Here is an 18790-nt window from a genome sequence, read left to right as displayed (position 1 = left end):
CAGGAAGTGGCTGGACATCTGCCTGCTGAAGGGAAGTAGGGAATGAATTCCTCTATTTGCTTTGCTTGCGTGTGCAGCTTTTGCTTTCCCTATTAAATTGTTATTATCTCAATCCATGAGTCTTCTTGACTTCCTTCTGTTTTCTCCCCATCCCACAGGAGGGGGGAATGAGTGAGAGTCTGGGTGGGTGTTTTGCTGCTGGCTGTGGTCAACCCACCACACTGTTTTCTAAGTGAAAAACATATTTAAAGTTAGATGGTGAAATAACATTTCTGCCATATGCATTGCGTATTTAAATAGTGAACATATTTATGGAAAGATCCACATGTGGCAAGACTTAAAAATGAAAGCTGGGACACAATCTTAGCTAAGTAATTGATATAATTTAGGAGCAGTTGTGTCATTTATTACCCTAAAAACAATGCTGTTTTAAATACATAGTTAATATTATGTGTTTGATTCTGCAGATGCACATATACATTACTGCAAACTAAGTGGCAGAAGAGAAATTTGGACACCTTCTTAGCATACATTCATTCAGTTTTGGCAAGCCACTTCCTAAATTATTATCAGCAAACTCTCAGCCTTGTCTGAGGTATTTTTGTTCTGTATTTTATTGTTGCAATTCTTATAGACATTAGTGCTCTGCTAAATAAAGGAATGTAGCACAGTAAATACATCACAACAAAATAGATGGCAACTCCCCCTCAACCCAAACTCTTCCCCCCCCAAATGAAACCATTGCAGCTCCATTACAGAGAAAGGGTCAAAGACCTGTGACAAAAAACATCAGAGGAATTACATTCAGATGTGCAGGCTCACATTCTAGGCTCATTTATATATATAAAGAGAGAGATCACCAAGTTCAGTGTTTACAGAGAACAATATTGTTACAAATACAATACTATACTTTTCCCAATACTTTATAATAATTCCTATTCAATCTTTTTACAGAACAATAATACAAGAGTCTAGGCACTGCACAAAATATGTACAAGAGATCTCATGCACATTGCCATCTTCAGAAACTGATTTCATTTAGAAAATTAAGGAAAAAACACAGAAACCAAAACAAATCTGGAAATTCCAACCAAATCTCAAATCAAAACAAGATTCAAAACAAGTGGGGAAACTTGCTAATAAAAATAAAAAGGATGTTTCATCCTTAATGTAAACACTGAAGCATTAATAAGAATATATGAAATAGTGAAGAGGGAAAAAACTTTTCAGACCTTTTACAGAAGAAGGAATGTAAAATAGCAGTTTATTCTTTTGAATCCATGGAGAATTCACACATCTAATCTAATAAACTACTGCACTACTGCAGAAAATTGCCAATTCTTCCTTTTGAGCTCATTTTTCTTGCAACTATCTTTACTTTTGCAAACTAAAATGGTGGGATTGTTTATAAGACTTATCAGGAGTGCACACTGGAAACTTCCCAGTGTAGAAATCTTATACATATATTACAATTAATTGGAACAATGAAGATTCTTCACTAGGCTCCAATCCTACAAGCATTCACATGCTTAGCTTTAAGCATCTGTTCACCATGAAGGCAATGGGTTAGGTACTCAGGTGCTTATAACTAGGTATAAGCTTGATTGCAGGAAAACAGCCTTGTTTTTAATGATTCAATTTTTTGTGTGCTTAGGTTTTCTTCATCTCCCACTGAAATCAGTGGGAAGACCCCTCAACATGAGTTGGACAGAACCACAAAAACAACAAGTGAAGTTGAGGGTGTAAAACACAGCAGGAATCAGAAGTGTGATAACTGTCTTCAGGACTGTTGAGTTTCCTCAGGCAACTTATGGAAAGGCTGCACTGTATATAACCTACTAAATAGTATACTATATTTATAAGAAGTTATGAAAATTTTCAAATGATCTCCATAAGCCAGATGTCTACAATTAAAAACTCTAATCACAAGTCATTCACAATCTATTTACATCAGTCTGATAGCAGAGGTAAATACTAACCTGGAATACTAATACCATTTGCTTGCAAAATCTGCTATTCTAGAGATCGAGATTAAATTATGCAACAACAAGAACTGCAGTAAATCAACTCATTGTACACTACTTTCAAACTAAAATGTATTCACTTACTACAATAGCTTATGCTCCATTCCATTATCTCCCTTACTACCCATTGAAATATAAAGCTTATTTTCTCTCTCTCTGTTCAGCCCATGTATGTCCGTGGTTTCTGAAAGGCAACAATAAACCTCTGACCACAGATGGAAACCAAGTGCTCAGATAAAACCAGAGTTTTCATGGCTCTCATCAACAGAAGTGTGCATGTGTACACACACATCCATGAAATCTCTGGAATAAAGTCCAGGTATCATTACTAGTCTCCAAACACAATGCACTGCACAGTCCATTCCACAATAATTGAGAAACTAATGGCTATAAGCATCACACCATTTTCAAATGAAAAGGATGGGATTTTTTTTTCCCCATATGTGTTCTGGTCTTGTTTTTAATTGCACTGAGCCTTTATATCACAATAAGACATGGCAGAAACCATTGCTTTCAGAAAATTCAAGGCATCAGCCTGGTCTAAATATATGGTTCAAATTCAGTGTAAACAGCAGTATGCAGTACGGACAGAATGTAGCTACACGAAATGGAATGTTTTCTTCTTGAGGAAAAAGAGCCATCAGCTGCTTTATTCTTTTACTGTTTTTCCCCTTTGTCCCTGATATAAGTTATAGACCAGTCAAATCCTGCATTTCATACATCTCTACATTTCTTCTTCATACAAATCCATATAGTACTCACACATCCTCTAAGTGTCATATGGAAAAACAAATCACAAATTAACTTATATAACAAAATAAATAAATACATTTATTCCCATCTTACCTTTACTTCTCCCATTTATCTATGTCTAAAGAAAAACGTCAATAAAAACTAGATGTCTTCCAACAAAAAATACTTTTAAACTGGTTCAGTGTAACAAAATTACTTAGAACAGTGTGCAGACCTATTATTTTCAAGCTTCATAAATATCAAGCACAATTTAAAAATGTCAGTATACACAAGCACACAGTTGTGTGCACCAAATCTGTAATTAAGAGCTTAGAATGTATAGCTTCTCAGCAGAGCCCCTCAATATTACTCTTACTGGATATTTAACCTCTGAAATGGGCATATAAAAGAAACATTGCATTTGAAAAACAAGTATTTTAAAAATTAGAAACCTGGGGGACCCAACTGCAAAAAATCACATCTCCTGAATTATTTACTGAAACATGTCAAAATTGCATTGTCTGTACCAACTCACGGAGCACCTTTTGGGGTTCTACTATCCTGAAGAACAGAAATTAAAGGGTGTGCATTTGAACAATGGGTTTTATGACAGCATCAGTTCATTCTTCATAGGCATGTAAGTCGTCTTTTTGTGAATCTTACCATGGACACTGCTGCTGCTGCTATTTACTCTGAGTGTGGAGTTGCATAAAGCTTTACTTGTATAGAGATGCAACCAAAAAGTCTCATGGCTATATTTTCCCTCCTCTTCTATACACAGCAAATGTTGGGGAAAGAGAGAAATGTATCTGCGGACACAAATGCAGCACTAGAAACAGAAGCAGTAATGAGGAAAACTATCCTTCATGCATGTTGTGAAGGTGAGGCGTCAGCCTTAGATATAAACTGGTTGCTCTTGTGCAGTCAGCAGTCTGTACATAGCAGCTGGCATGGTCTTCATATGAATCTAGAAGGTAATAAGACATGTTAATCAATACTCCTATTAGGCGTGCTACCAAAAAAATGAGTGTCCATAGCCTAGGGAGCACTAGGGAAGAAACTAGCTGAGGTAACATAGGACAGAAGGGAAAAGGAAAGCCTGAGAATTTTCATATCCATACTAAGGTCTGGGGAAAAAGGATTCTCTAAGGTGTTGAGTATCTACCAACCATCTCAATTTTATCTGAAGTTGTGGGCACTTCAGTAATAAGAAAAACCTTGGTGGTTCTCACTCTCACTTCTAGTATTTATGTTTGAACAGTAACAACCCAAAAGAGGCAATGATGATGAAATATGCAATACTGTCTAGGCACACTGCTTACTCCTACCTCACCAACAGCATTTGAGAGAATGTGAACAATTTTCTCATGAGGTGTTGCTACAACACTCTGCCCATTGATTTCAATGATACGATGGCCAACTCGCACTCCTCCTCGCTCCGCTATACCTCCTCTCATAAGGCTACAGATCTGGAAGGGAAAGGACAAAATTATCACAGTTTTGATATGGAACAGAGGCTTTTGACCACAAACGATAATTCAGTATTTAAATACATGCGTTTGCAACAAAGTCTAAAATGTAGTGGATCACTGATTCAAAGTAACACTTATTAGCAATTGAGTACTACACATTTTCTTCCAAAAGCAAAAGAAACCATCCACCAAAAGCTATCCATATTATACTTGTTACTTCATGGTTTGAAAATTTAAGAGTGTATGAAGAACCATAGTTTACAAAAAGTTCAAAGTGCATAAGCCTTGCATTAAGAGGGAATCAAAGACAGACTCTTTCTTTTGAGACCATATACAATGGTTTGGTCAGAGACACAAATGATACAGACTGAAAGCAGCCTTCTCCATACACTTTTGTTTCTTTAACCTAAACCAGCCTTTTTACTCCTCTGATTGATTCTAAAGCTATGAAATAAAGTTTCCTTTCCTACTTTTGAGTGGGAAAAAAGTCAGATGAATAACTTTGACCAGTTCAGCTTTTATATCTTAGACTTAAAAAGTGTACTGAGCCCCTGCTGCACTGAGGGAAAAAATACAATTCATTACATATGTAAACTTTAACATATGTAAAAGCATCACCAGAAGGTCTGGAAGCTACTTACAATCCCATTCTGTACACTGAAGCCTAACTGGTATCTGAGGTCAGGTCTCCTGATCAAGACTGTGGTTACCGGAGGACATCTAACTACATTCAGTTTAACTTGGGCTTGGTTTTTCAAACCCTGCAAAAAATAACCATCACCATGAAAAATGCTGACAAAGATGGGGTGAAACAATTTAACATGAGCACTAGGAAAAACAATACTTAGAATGTTAACATGGGAATAGCCTTGAATAAGCAGTTCTTTGAATGTATCATTATGAAACAGGATTCCTGAATACCAGACACAAGCAACAGGATGCTCAGTGAATTGAATGATGCTGTATAAATCTCTTCTTGTCAAGAAGCTCATGTGGTTGTTTTAAGAAATCTAGCTTCCTGTTGGCAATGTCTTAATTTGAGAACACAAATTATTGTTCTAAAGGAAGCAAAGGAAATAAAAAGCAGGTCTATGCAGTTGACCAGAAAACTGCCAAACATTCTGGCTGGGAAATGAAATTTAAAATATTCAGCTAAGATAGTTACAAATAAGTGGCTTTCCTGGTGTAGTTATATTCAATTCTGTAATGCAAATGTCAAGTCCTTGTATAAGCAATACTCACATTTACATTACCCCCTCCCTTCTAAACTGGATTTATCCCATTCACCATCAAATCTTTGCTACCAGAAGAACTAAATGAAGAAGGAAAACCCAAACATAAAAGTGGAAGTAATTGTAGAGTCTGACCATTACACATATTCAAGCGTTCAGAGCTGTTTCTCGTAGATAAATCCAACTCCAATGTTAGATTACTTTTTTCTATACAACATCTAGAACTGAACACACATTACTCTTAAATGTTGCATTTACACACATTTAGCCTTCAATAAACAGAACCCATATGGGAAAGAGATGCTATGTAGAGAGTACGGTAGCTTCAAGCTTCAATCATGTTAACATTTATCAATTCCAATGCCTGCTTTTGAATTTCTTTCATATGCACAAAGTGAAATATGGGTCCCATTGAAAACAATGGGTTGCCTGTCACTGACTTCAACAAGATTAGGATTTCATTCAGAAAAATAACTCCTATTACAGCTAAGGTAATAAACTGATGTATCTACATGCAGTTTACTGCTGCTGATTTTGTTGAGCCTAACTCTAGACTTGGTACTGACTTGAGACTGACATTCTGCTGGGATGAAAAGTCAATGCTTCTAACTGCCTGGACATGACAGTTGCACAGTCCCTGAATCTGTTTCTGATAGTAGTTAGCACCAGATGCTTCTGAAAAAGACATAAGTAGCATAATACAATTAGGGAATAACCATCACATATGGAAAGTTTCTTCCTAGATCTGTCAGTTTGTAAATGGTTTATAGTCAATTAGTAGCAAGGCTTACATCTCTAATTTAAAAATAACCTTATGTGAAGTACTTGCAAGATATTCTCCTCATCTATATAAAATGCTTATCTTTTCATAGGAGTCCTTATAGCATACTAAAAAAGTTTGCAATCTTAGGATATTTCTGTAACATTGAAATATATACTTGGGTGACTGATGTTTCATTTGGGGGTTCATTTGTGTTATCCGAAAACGTTACATGAACAGTTCTAGATGCATGGCTATAGAGACCTGCAAATGCATCGACTACCTTCTTAACAGAAAGATAAATGGCTAGCAGTTCCTCTGGCAACAGCCTCATGTATCCATGAAAAAGGAGTAGAAAGGCCTCTAAAGGCAGGAGACAGCAAAGCTAGCTTTTTGATTGTTTTCATTTTGAGAAAGTATAGAAGATTCTTAACGCATCACAGCAAAAGTCCATCTGTATGAGAAAAGCATACATCAGTTTTAGAAATAAAACTGATATGGGATAGAAAACAAGTATGACAAAGCTGATAACATGAAGGGTGGTGAGCTTTGTTCCACTGAAGTTGGCACAGAGATACTTAAGGGTTTTTTCTGCTTCAGGAAAAAAAAAAAGTGCTGTTACCAAGGTTTTAATATACTTCATTCACAAGATATCATTTGAATTCACTGAATCCAGAATGGTTGGTCTCAGAGACTTAAATATCTATTACTTGTCAGTGCACGGTGTTTACATTTTCAGAAACCAGAATATCAGATCTTTATAGCGAATTTTTTAGTTCAAGCATTAAGAAAGGAATCCATGGGCAACAGAGACATACTTATTTTGTGAATTACTAAACAAACATTTTCTTTACTGCAGAACACCACTACCCAGCAGGGACACTGAAGGATTTCTATAGTCAAATATAGCATTACATTGCATGTCTACATGCTACAATACGCAGCAGTTCTATAGTGATTGACTATTTCAATAGGTAACCCAGAAGACAATTTAGCTGAATTTCCAACATTCTCAAAGGTTGCATCTTTCCCCCTCCTGAAACTTTGATGTTTAAATACCTATTCTCTTGTATGTTGCATCTACCTCAGAGGCTCTTCATTTCCAGTTGACTTGCCTGCTTTTTGCATTTACATACTCTCATGTCAATTAAAAGAAAGTTCTTCCAATTAAAAAATCCCACCATTTAGCCAAGTTCAAAGAAACATTATACTTTCCAATACACTCAAGTTGTTTCTACAGAAAATAAATAAGCTTAATTTTTCTTTTAAATTCAAAGTTTAGAAAAATGTTAAAATATGTTTTAAAAAACCAAGCTTTTTAAAAGATGACTCGGTTCTCTAGGAGCTAGATCACAGGAATCATTTAAATGGCTAAAATTGCACCAGTGCAGATTTTAGGCACCTATGTCTCAGACTGTCCTATGAAGTTTAGGTGCCTCCAGATAGTAACAGACATCTTCCTTTTGGATCCAAATATTCTCTTGGGGCCTGAATTCCTGCACCATGCCCTGGTCTAAGCAGCTAAATGCATAGCTCCCTTCTTAGGGCTCAGAAAATAGGTAAAACAGAATTCGCCCTCTACTTAAGGTCATCAAAAGGAAACTGCTATAAAATGCACAAGATCAGAGTTAACAAACAACAAATAGTTCTATACTTTTTGCTCTCCCACTACTCCAATAAAGGTTTTAAAACATGTAATATCCAGGAATATTCTCTGTACCTTTATAATGCTTTGGCATGTTGAGAGTGGTAAGCCAACCAAACTGGTCCCATTAATTGACATGATCTGGTCCCCTATATTTAGTTTCCCAGACTTCTCTGCTGGTCCTCCATGCATCATGTTGGCTATGATAACTGTAGGCAAAATGGATCCCCAGCCAGATTCCACAATCACTACACCTAGAATTTCTCCCTTTTGCTTTTCAATGTAAACCTGAATCATAAGAAAAAGAGTTTCAAACAAAAGCTTTTTTCTCATCTATGGAACTGATGATCCCACCCCCCATATGTTTCCATATAAACAAACACAGGCTTCTCATTTGCAAAATGCCTTTCTTATTCAAAGGCAAAACACAATAAGGTATATAGTTTAACACAGTTTAAATGCCTTCAACCATCAAATAACATTAAAACTAGAGATTTTGTTTAATTCAAAATCCCCCCCAAATAGAACTCATCTGTTCATATAGCTGGAGGGAGCTGGTATAGAAGAAACCCTGGCATGATGGACTTTGGTGGACAGAACTAAGTCAGGGAGGAATTTAAAGTACTTATGACTGTGTTTTCGGAAACAATTACCCGTGTGTTGCAGTGTTACACTACTTCATCTTTATTAATAAAACCAGCAGCAAATATATAGCCTTTTAAAATCTGGGGTCAACCACTCTTATCAACCTCAGTGCCTCCAAAATTTTATACTGTCTACTGTATATTCACTTCACTGACATGTAATGTCTCAAATGTGAAAATTGTTTGGTAAAAAGAACACACAGAGACAGTAAATCATTCAACTATTGATAAATTTAGGGTTCACTGTTTGCTCTTAAAATAGAATTGCCCGCAGGATAAACCTACTGGGAAGGATAGAAATTACCTCAGTAAGGTTATTTATTGGAAGCACTACTAGCTTTCTAATTGTTGCCAGTACAGGCCTGAACTCAGGATACATGAGCTTAATGGTGTTATGGAAAAAAAGCAGAGACATACATCTTTGCAGTTTTCAGATTTGGAAAAATGAATCAGGTCATCATTGTACATGTCCTGGGTATTGAGCAAGTCACTATATTCCTTCTGGCTTAGGTCTTCTGGATTGATTCCATTTGCCCTCAGAAATTCCTGGTAGGCCACGCTAAATGCTTGACCTATAGACTGTGCAATCAGCTGTGCCTGTAGTAATTCCCAAAGAAGAAAAGAAGAACATCAAACATTCCGATGGTTTCATTCACTGACACTTTCTCTGTTATAAACATGCTGCAAAATGGTTTATACCTACAAGTTAAGGAACTGCAATAAATTTAAAAAAACCCGAACCTAAAGTAATAATTAAAAAAGCAAAACAGAACGTCAACATAGTCATCCATACAGTGAACCCAGCTGAACAAGTAACTACACATAAGAAACACAAGTAAAGCCTTCTTTTCACAGCTAACTACTGCTAACATAAAGGTATACCCATTGCATTACTTGAAATTGAGACTCCAGAGGGAGAACTTGAGCTCTCGCCTGTGTTAGTTTTCACTTCTAGCACAGTCAAGCCATCAATAAAAAATAAAAACACCACCTAGAAAACACACAACAGCATTTTAAAAGATAATGAGAAGGCCTTTAAAAGAAGGCAAAAGTATCTTGGGCTGCATTAGGAGGAGTGTTGACAGCAGTTCGAGGGAGGTGATCCTTTCTCTGTACTCAGCACTGGTGAGGCCACACCTGGAGTCCTGTGTCCAGTTCTGGGCTCCCCAATACAAGAGAGTCATGGACATACTGGAGAGAGTCCAGAGAAAGGCCACAAAGATGATTCAGAGATTGGAACATCTGACATATGTGGAGAGGCTGAGAGAGCTGGGACTGTTCATCCTAGAGAAGAGAAGGCTCATGAGGGATCTTATCAATATGTATAAATAGCTGATGGGAGGGTGTAATGGATGATGGAGACAGGCGCTTTTCAGTGGTGCCCAGTGACAGGACAAGAGGCAATGGGCACAAACGGAAACACAGAAAATTCCACTTAAACCTATGTCCTGGTTTCAGCAGGGATAGAGTTAATTTCCTTCCTAGTAGCTGGTACAGTGCTGTGTTTTGGATTTAGGATGAGAACAAAGTTGATAACACACCGATGTTTTAGTTGTTACTAGGTAGTGCTTACACTAGTCAAGGACTTTTTAGTTTTCCATGCTCTACCGACTGAGAAGGCTGGAGGTGCACAAGAAGCTGGGAGGGGGCACAGCCAGGACAGCTGACCCAAACTGGCCAAAGGGATATTCCATACCATGTGACGTCATGCGCAGTACATAAACTGGGGAAAGCTGGCCAGGGGGGCTGCTGCTCAGGGACTGGCTGGGCATCGGTCGGCGGGTGGTAAGCAATTGCACTGTGCATCACTTGCTTTGTGTATTATTATTACATTATTATTATTTTATTTCAATTATTAAATGGTTTTTATCTCAACCCACGAGTTTTTCTCACTTGTGCTCTTCCAATTCTCTCCCCCATCCCACCGGTGTCGGGGGGGAGTGAGCGAGCGGCTGTGTGGTGCTCAGTTGCCGACTGAGGTTAAACCATGACAACCTAGGAACACACTTTTTTACTTGAGGGTGTGGTTGAATACCGGAACAGGTTGCCCAGAGAGGTTTTGGAGTCTCCATCCTTAGAGATATTCAAAACACAACTGGACACAGTCCTGGGCAACCTGTTCTAGTGGACCCTGATTGAGCAGGGGGGTTCAACTAGACAATCTCTAGAGGTGCTGTCCCACCTCAGCTATGCTATGATGCTATGTTATTTCCTACTCTTTCTTCTCGCCCATGCTTTCCTTTAAAATTCTCACAACTGTGTTTGAAGTTACTGTCAGATAAAGTATGGAAAGGGTGGAAACAACTGGCCCATTGAGCAGATCCAGACCGTAATGTGACTGGAAGCAGTTCACGATCATAGAATCATTCAGGTTGGAAGGGACCTCAGAGGGTCTCTAGTCCAACCTCCTGTTCAAAGCAGTCAGCTATGAGGTCAGACCAGGTTACTCAGGGTTTTTAGCCAGGTATTGAAAATCTTCAAGGACAGACTATATAACCTCTCTGGGCAGCCTGTTCCAATGCTTGACAGTCCATATGATGAAAAAGTTTTTTCTTGTATCCAGTCTGAACCTTTCTTGTTTCAATGTATGCTCGTTAGCTCTCATACTCCCACCACGCACCACTGCAAAGAGGCTGGCTCCGTCTTCTTGATGATCTCCTCATGGATATTGGAAGGCTGCTGTTAGATGTCCCTGAAGCCTTCTCTTCTCCAGGCTGAACAAGCCCTGTTCCCTCAGCCTCTCCTCATAGGGCAAGTGCTCCAGGCCCCCTGACCATCTTGATGGCCTTCTGCTGAACTCACTCCAGTTTGTCAATGCCTTTCTTGTATTGGGGAGGGGGGGCAAAACTGGACGTGGTATTCTAGAAGTGGTCTAATGAGTGTTGAGTAGAGAGGAAGAATCATTTCCTGCAATTTACTGCTTATGCTCCTTTTAATCCAACCCAGCCTTTGCTGCCAGGGCATACTGCTGGCTCATTGCTTTCTGCCAAGGCTCCGCAGGGCCTTTTCAGCAGAGCTGCTCTCCAGCTAGTCAGTCCCCAGCCTGTTTTGCTGCCAGGATTTCTTCCTCCTTAGGTGCAGGATTTGTCATTGGTCCTTGTTGAATCTCATGAATGAAGTTCAGTGGGCTTCCAGCCCACTCCGCCTAGTCTATATGGCTCTCTCCTGTGTCTATAACTTGCTCTTGGCTGCTCTGCTCCTAAAGCTACTGGATGCTCCATAGCTTTCACTCACTGCTGCATTACTCCCTGTCAGCTGTTCTAGTGACTGAAGAAAAGGGAATATTGCATCCATTTTTACAAAAAGTAATAAGGAGGACCCTGGGAACTGCCAACCAGTCAGCCTCACCTCTGTGCCCGGTAAGATCATGGAACAGATCCTCCTGGAAGACATGTCGAAACATATGGGAGATAGGGAGGTGATTAGAGACAGCCAACATGGCTTCACCAAGGGCAAATTGTGCCTGACTAATCTAGTGGCCTTCTACGATGGAGTGACTGCATCAGTGGACAAGGGAAGAGCTACGGATGTCATCTACCTGGACTTCTGTAGGGCTTTGATGCTGTCCCCCACAACAGTCTTGCTGCTAAACTGGAGAGATATGGGTTTGACGGATGGACTGTTAGATGGATAAGGAATTGGCTGGATGTCCACGTCCAAAGAGTTACAGTCAATGGCTCAATGTCCAAGTGGAAACCAGTAACACCTGGTGTCCCTCAAGGGTCCGTACTGGGACCAATACTGTTTAATACCTTCATTAACGATATAGATAGTGGGATTGAGTGCATCCTCAGCAAGTTTGCAGATGACACCAAGCTGAGTGGTGCAGCTGATTAACTAGAGGGAAGGGATGCCATCCAGAGGGACCTTGACAGGCTTGAGGAGTGGGCCCATGCGAACCTCATGAAGTTCAACAAGGCCAAGTGCAAGGCCCTGCACCTGGGTCAGGGCAATCCCCAGTATCAGTACAGACTGGCTGCTGAATTGATTGAGAGCAGCCCTGCAGAGAAGGACTTGGGGATACTGGTGGATGAAAAATTGGACATGAGCTGGCAACGTGCGCTTGCAGCCCAGAAAGCCAATTGTATCCTGGGCTGCATCAAAAGAAGCGTGGCCAGCAGGTCGAGGGAGGTGATTCTCCCCCTCTACTCCGCTCTCATGGACCCCACCTGGAGTACTGCATCCAGCTCTGGGGTCCCCAGCACAAGACAAACATGGACCTGTTGGAACTGGTCCAGAGGAGGGCCACGAAAATGATCAGAAGGCTGGAACACTTCTCCTATGAAGAAAGGCTGAGAGAGTTGGGGTTGTTCAGCCTAGAGAAGAGAAGGCTCTGGGGGACACCTTATTGCAGCCTTTCAATATATAAAGGGGGCTTGTAAGAAAGATGGAGAGAGACTTTTTACCAAGGCCTGTAAAAGGCCTTTACAGGACAGGGGGCAACAGTTTTAAATTGAGAGAGGGTAGATTTAGATTAGATATAAGGAAGAAATTTTTTTATGATGAGGATGGTGAGACACTGGAACAGGTTGCCCAGAGAAGTTGTGGATGCCTGTGATCCAAATGGTAATGGAGTCTGACAACATGTTATAAAACAAAGCTTTACTGAGGCAGTAGGAAAGATGAGCAATAACCCGCCCATATGGCGACTCACCCGATCACCAATAGTAAACACAGGATCATAAGCGATGCCATGGCTCTGGTGGACTGCCAGGGATACTTGGTGTCCGGGTCATCTGGCAGCAACAGCCAATTGTGCAAATGCCTTTTGAATGTGGGTAAGAGTCGTGCCGCCCCATGGCTCCACCAATGGTAGTGTGATTTGAGAGAATCATACCTTATGTGAATAATGTGGGTGGCATCCTGCCTATGCTGCCGATGTCAGCCAGGGGGCAGGGTGTTGGCAGTCTGTCTACGCTGCCGATACTGGTCAAGGGCATGGTGTCAGCAGTTTGTCTACGCTGCGGATATTGGTCAAGGGGCAGGGTGTCAGGAGGCAGGGTGTCAATGTCCCATCATTGGAAGTGTTCAAAGTCAGGTTGGAAGGGGCTTTGAGCAAGCTAATCTAGTGAAAGATGTCCCTGCCCATGGCAGGGGGGTGACTAGATGATCTTTAAAGGTCCCTTCCAACCTAAACCATTCGATGAATCTATGATTCTAGCTCCTACCACCTGCTACTGGTGGTAGAGGCAGGGATAGGTAGAAAAACAAAAGGCATGTAAAGGGAAAGCTCTGATCTCTGTGCCATGCAAGGAAGCAGCTGAAAAGAGCAGACCAGTGGAATCCTTTGTTGTGAGGTGATCAAGGTAAACTTGGAATGATATACATATTGTTTACAAGTGGAAAGCAACACGGCATGAGTGCAGAGCTGATCGGAGCAGTGCAAGAAACTGAGTGTGGAACAGTGCTGTGCATAACCAGAGTGCTGGGTGCAGGAAACACTGTGGAGTGTAGGGGTGCTGGTCACAGTGTGGAATGAAACTGCCCTCTGGTGTGTAGTTCTGGTTAGGGGAAAGGGAAGGGAAAGAGGATGGGAGGACTCCATAGCCTACGGTGTGGGGGTGTGCTAGGGATGTAGGAACACAGCTAAGCTGTGTTTTTACATGCAGTCCAATTCAGGCCCCAGTAAGAAAAAGGTTCCCAATCCCAAAATAAAAACTGTTTGTATCTTATATCTACTCAAGCTAGCTCTAAACTTGTTGATGACACAAACATGATCGCTGGCACTGAAAAGGTCAACAGCACACAGAGTCTGGACTTCCATTACTTTGCAAACTTTCAAATCAAAAAAATTTGATGGCAAGAACAATATGGCAAGAAGATGAGTGCACTGCAACTCATTAGCTCAGCACGCTATCTGCAAGAGAGGAGATAAATATGGACTTGTACATTCAGAGATGGACATCCAAGAAGATATCAACTGCCATTTAGACACCCAGCATTTGGCCATGTTTTAGGAGCTGAGCTGTTCTGAATATCCAGTGCCAACTACACTTGGAAAATCTGTTGTTGCGTTTTTTTTAAGATAAGGACAGTTCCAAGCAGGGACACATTTTGGCCATCACACATCTGAAGCTTAAGATGTATCACAGTCAGCTTAACTGGATAAATTCTTCTAGATACCCAGCTGTCCCAGAAGAAAAGATGACAGTGAAATATGTGAGATTTCTATATAAAAGAGACTCTACTACTCCATTGGATTTACAAGCTCTTTAGAGTGGAAATCTCTTTGCTGCTAACAGATACATTTCTATATTAACTCTTTCAGAGTTATATTTTTTCCTACTCATTTGGATTGTTTAGAATGTTTGTAAGCTATTTTCAAACTACTCTATGACTGAGGAACGCTCATGTCCTGAAAATCCTCAGAATATGTTCAGACTATTAAGTGATCAATGCTTTTTCTAGACCTACAGACATGTTCTACTTTCCAGGAAAATATTTTCTGGCACAGGAAGGATCATATCCGACACAAATGTGAAATCATCTGACCAAACCACAGAAGGTAATGACAACAATCCTCTAATGGAAGCACACATTTTGAATAGCCAAGAAAATACTGAGAAATAGATCCAGGAAGGCTATCATATTCTGAAAGAAAAGAATCATAGAATCATAGAATCATTAAGGTTGGAAAAGACCTCTAAGATCATCGAGTCCAACCGTCAACCCAACACCACCATGCCCACTAAACCATGTCCCTAAGCGCCTCATCTACACGTCTTTTAAATACTTCCAGGGATGGGGACTCAACCACTTCCCTGGGCAGCCTGTTCCAATGTTTAACCACTCCTTCAGTAAAGAAATTTTTCCTCATGTCCAAGAAACCACTGCCTCTGGCATCTGACAATTTGATCTTTGCTTTTTGAACTGGCCAGTGAGAGAGTCCAGTAACATACAAAATGTATGATTTGAAATACAGAAGCAACAGCCCCAAACTAGGCAGCACATCAGGTGATGTGATCACTAGTGATCTAGTGATGTGCGCCCGCCCCCCCCCCCCCCCCCCCCGGAAAAAAACAACAAATAAAAACCAAAAAACCCCAAAACAACAAAAAACATAGTCTAGTCTTTCTATTTGCATGCCAATTTCATGAAGGGCATTACAAGAAGAGTGGCTTATATGCTATTTTGCATAAAAAGCAATCTTTAAGGTTTTCTGTCAAATTTAGTTTGGTAGAGGACTACCTCTAAAAGGTAAAGCAAAAACACTGAGAATCCCAGCAGTAGGTTGCATATGTACCTGCAACCACAGAATTTATATGAACATGGTGCCTTCAGAACAGGTTCCCAAATACATAAAACCAGACACTTCTTAAAGGAAACTTTCCGATCTGGAAGACCTTACAAATATTTTTGAAGGCATTTAAGGCATTAGTGAGAAATTAATATTTTCACTTAAATTTTTATTAATTAGTTTAATATACTCTGAATTGTACTGCAAAGTCTTTTTGAAGCCTAAGTGAGGTGCACGGCACGAGAAGTGGCTATTACCTCACCATCTGTAATTTGGGCAAGATGCCTTAACTGGCATGACTGCTATAGTCTAAGCATTAATTTTCACATGGGAGTGATTCCCCTGTATGAACCATCTGATCGACATAAACATGGTGGTCACATAATATCCTGTTATTTGGAGGGCTGAGCAATAAATGAGATTTGCTGTCTTGTCAATTAGATAGCACTGTGTGAGATCATTTTATTTGGGACTAACCTGATTATAAGACTGACAACTCTGTATCTTCCAACTTCATTTTGATGTATTTGTGTATGATTTTACCCCTTGCTTATTTAGTTTAGTTTTTTTTAAAAAAACAAACTACATAAAATCAACAAGTTATGTGCATTGATATTTCTCAAAATGTTTGGGTTTTAATTAGTGAGGACAGGACATCAGGTTTGATAACAGACAACTCAGCCCTCTGTGGGGGTGCTTGTGCACCCACACTTGGTAAAATGGCCTGGGTAAGAACAGACGATAAGATGCTAGTGTGAGTGGGTGTATTTGGTCAGGCTGGGATAGAGTTAACTTTCCCCACAGCAGCCTTAATAGTGCTGTGCTTTGTATTTGTAGCTAGAACAGTGTTGATAACACACCAATGCTTTGGCTACTGCTGAGCAGTGCTCACACAGCATCAAGGCTGTCTCTCCAATCCTCCTGTGGGAATGGGAGTCTCACTAACGGACATTCCTGAGTTTGATTTTAATGAGCAAACACTGCACCACCTGGCATGACAAGGCACTTAAGCAGTAAATAACGGAGAAAGGAATGTGCAGCTGGAAGGAGAAAAACAAGATAAAGACCATGAAGGCATTTCGCATGATCAGAAAGAACGGGCCAATCTGCTAGAGTATAGATGCGCGTGAACACAAGGCTGTAACCTATCTGCAAGCTGCAGGTAGCGCGTGTCCATAGTAGTTAACTATATAAGCCCTGTTATAAGTGTAAATAAAGGAGAATGACCATACTCATATTGAGATCCGTCATTACTCCGGAATCGCAACTCCCGCTCTGTCGTCGACACTGAACAAAGGGAAACTCCGACATCTGGTAGCAGAGGATGGTTCGGCGCGCCTCTTCGAGACTGCGGTAAGAGCAGCGAGAGAAGGGGAGCGGGAGAAAAGCGGCTGGGAGTTGTACTATCCCGATGATCGGAGGGGGATAAGATAACGGAGCAGTCTGGCCAACTGCCTCCCAGTGAGCGACCGCTATCATGGAAATAGAGGCGGCAGCGGCGTTGCTCGTAAGCATCCTCTCAAAGAGAGGGATCGAGACAACGGTAAAGCAATTATGTACGTTGATTAAATTAGGACAACGTTGGGGACATTTTAAGGACAGCCATACGATCTTTTCTGTGCTCAAATGGCAAGATTTAGGAAACACTATGTGGGAACAGACTATCGAAGGGAACGAAAAAACGGAAAAAGAAATTAAAACAGTGCGAGAACTGTGGAGATCTGTTTTAGAGACTCTGAAAGCCATGAAGGCGGAGAGGGAGGTGGCGTGTGCTGCCGCTCAGATGCTGGCCCCGCAGCCTCCGCCTGAAAAGCCAAAGAGCACAGAGTCTAGACTCTCACGGTTTTTTGGGCTGTCGGCGGTAAGAGGAATGTCGGGAAGTCCATTTAAAACTGTACAGGAGCTCAAGGACAGCGTTGAGTGTCGCTCCGGTTTGTCCGACCCGGCTAAAACATGTCCCCCGGGTCTCCCGGTTACGACCCATTGTTCTAAGAGTCCGGAAGTTGCCGGTGGGGAGGCTCACCAGGCAACTGAGGCGGTCGCGGAAGAGCGACGGCCCGGGGAGGAGGAGCGGCTGGTTCCGTTAACCCCTCCCTGGCCAACAGCCCCGCCTCTGGAAGTCTCTTCAGGTGCGTATACTCTGCCACAGGGTGACAGCAAAGCACAGAGTATGGCTGAGACTAATGAGCTCCTGAAGAAGGTAGTGCAACAGTTACAGGACTTAACAATTACAGCCCAGAGGGGAGGAATGGAGCACCTGTCCGGGGCATCAGGGGAATCCCTACCCCCTTGCCTCTCTGGACCACCAGCGACGGTTCAGCCCAGACGCTGGAGCGAAGTGGCTAGAGACGCTATGCTGGACGGGCAGTGGCAAGCGGCATCCAGCTTGGGGGCGAGTGCTTTTCCTGTGCTGCAAGAGAATAACGGCAATAAGTGGGCGCCTCATGATTGGAAAATCCTACAGCAAGCAAAAAACACTGTGTCCCAGTATGGGATAAAATCAGAAGCTTCACGTCAAATTGTAATCTGGATTTTTTCGGCTGACCTGATGTGCCCTGCTGACTGCCAAAACCTTATGAGGCTTTTATTGTCACCTACGCAGTATTTGTTGTGGGGGTCGGAGTGGTCACGGCAGGCGGCGGGTGCTGCGGCACAGCATTAAACGCAGAGGGATCCCCTCTATGGGATTACCGCGGAAATGATAACGGGGACGGGAAGGTTTAACGATATTAATGCTCAGTTGGTCTTTCCTATTGCTTTGTTGCAGTTGTCTGCCAAACTGGCGCTAGACGCCTTTTTAGCCTTACCCGGTTCGTCCACTCCATCCCTTAGTTCTGTACAGCAAGGTACCACTGAAGTGTATAGTCATTTTGTCGATCGCTTGTGGGGGGCGATACGTGATCATCCAGATTTGGGGGAGGATAATAAACAACAAATGTTTCGCATTTTGGCCTTTGACAATGCCAATAATGCCACTAAAAACATTTTGGCCACGCTACCCAAAGATGCAGGGGTAGAAGACATGCTCATGCGAGTAGAGCGTG

The 18790-nt window shown here is 41.3% G+C and overlaps 1 protein-coding gene across 4 annotated transcripts in view; it reads right to left on the bottom strand.

The window, feature by feature from the left end:
- Positions 1 to 374: 374 nt before the first annotated feature.
- Positions 375 to 18790, bottom strand: part of LOC143172027 (amyloid-beta A4 precursor protein-binding family A member 1-like) — a 138457-nt gene continuing 120041 nt past the window's right edge. For 2 of the 4 annotated variants that reach the window (XM_076361242.1, XM_076361243.1), the window contains 5 exons: positions 8927 to 9106; positions 7941 to 8153; positions 4870 to 4989; positions 4085 to 4225; positions 375 to 3723 (listed from right to left, as the gene is read on the bottom strand). In XM_076361242.1, the coding sequence (XP_076217357.1) occupies positions 3652 to 3723; positions 4085 to 4225; positions 4870 to 4989; positions 7941 to 8153; positions 8927 to 9106 (726 nt within the window). In that variant the 3' untranslated portion in view covers positions 375 to 3651. The remainder of the gene's footprint in view (positions 3724 to 4084; positions 4226 to 4869; positions 4990 to 7940; positions 8154 to 8926; positions 9107 to 18790) is intronic. The other 2 variants (XM_076361244.1, XM_076361245.1) reach the window with 2 other exon arrangements.

Source organism: Aptenodytes patagonicus, chromosome W (assembly GCF_965638725.1).
Source record: "Aptenodytes patagonicus chromosome W, bAptPat1.pri.cur, whole genome shotgun sequence".
Taxonomy (NCBI): Eukaryota; Metazoa; Chordata; class Aves; order Sphenisciformes; family Spheniscidae; genus Aptenodytes; species Aptenodytes patagonicus.
This window is presented reverse-complemented; position numbering and strand designations above follow the sequence as displayed.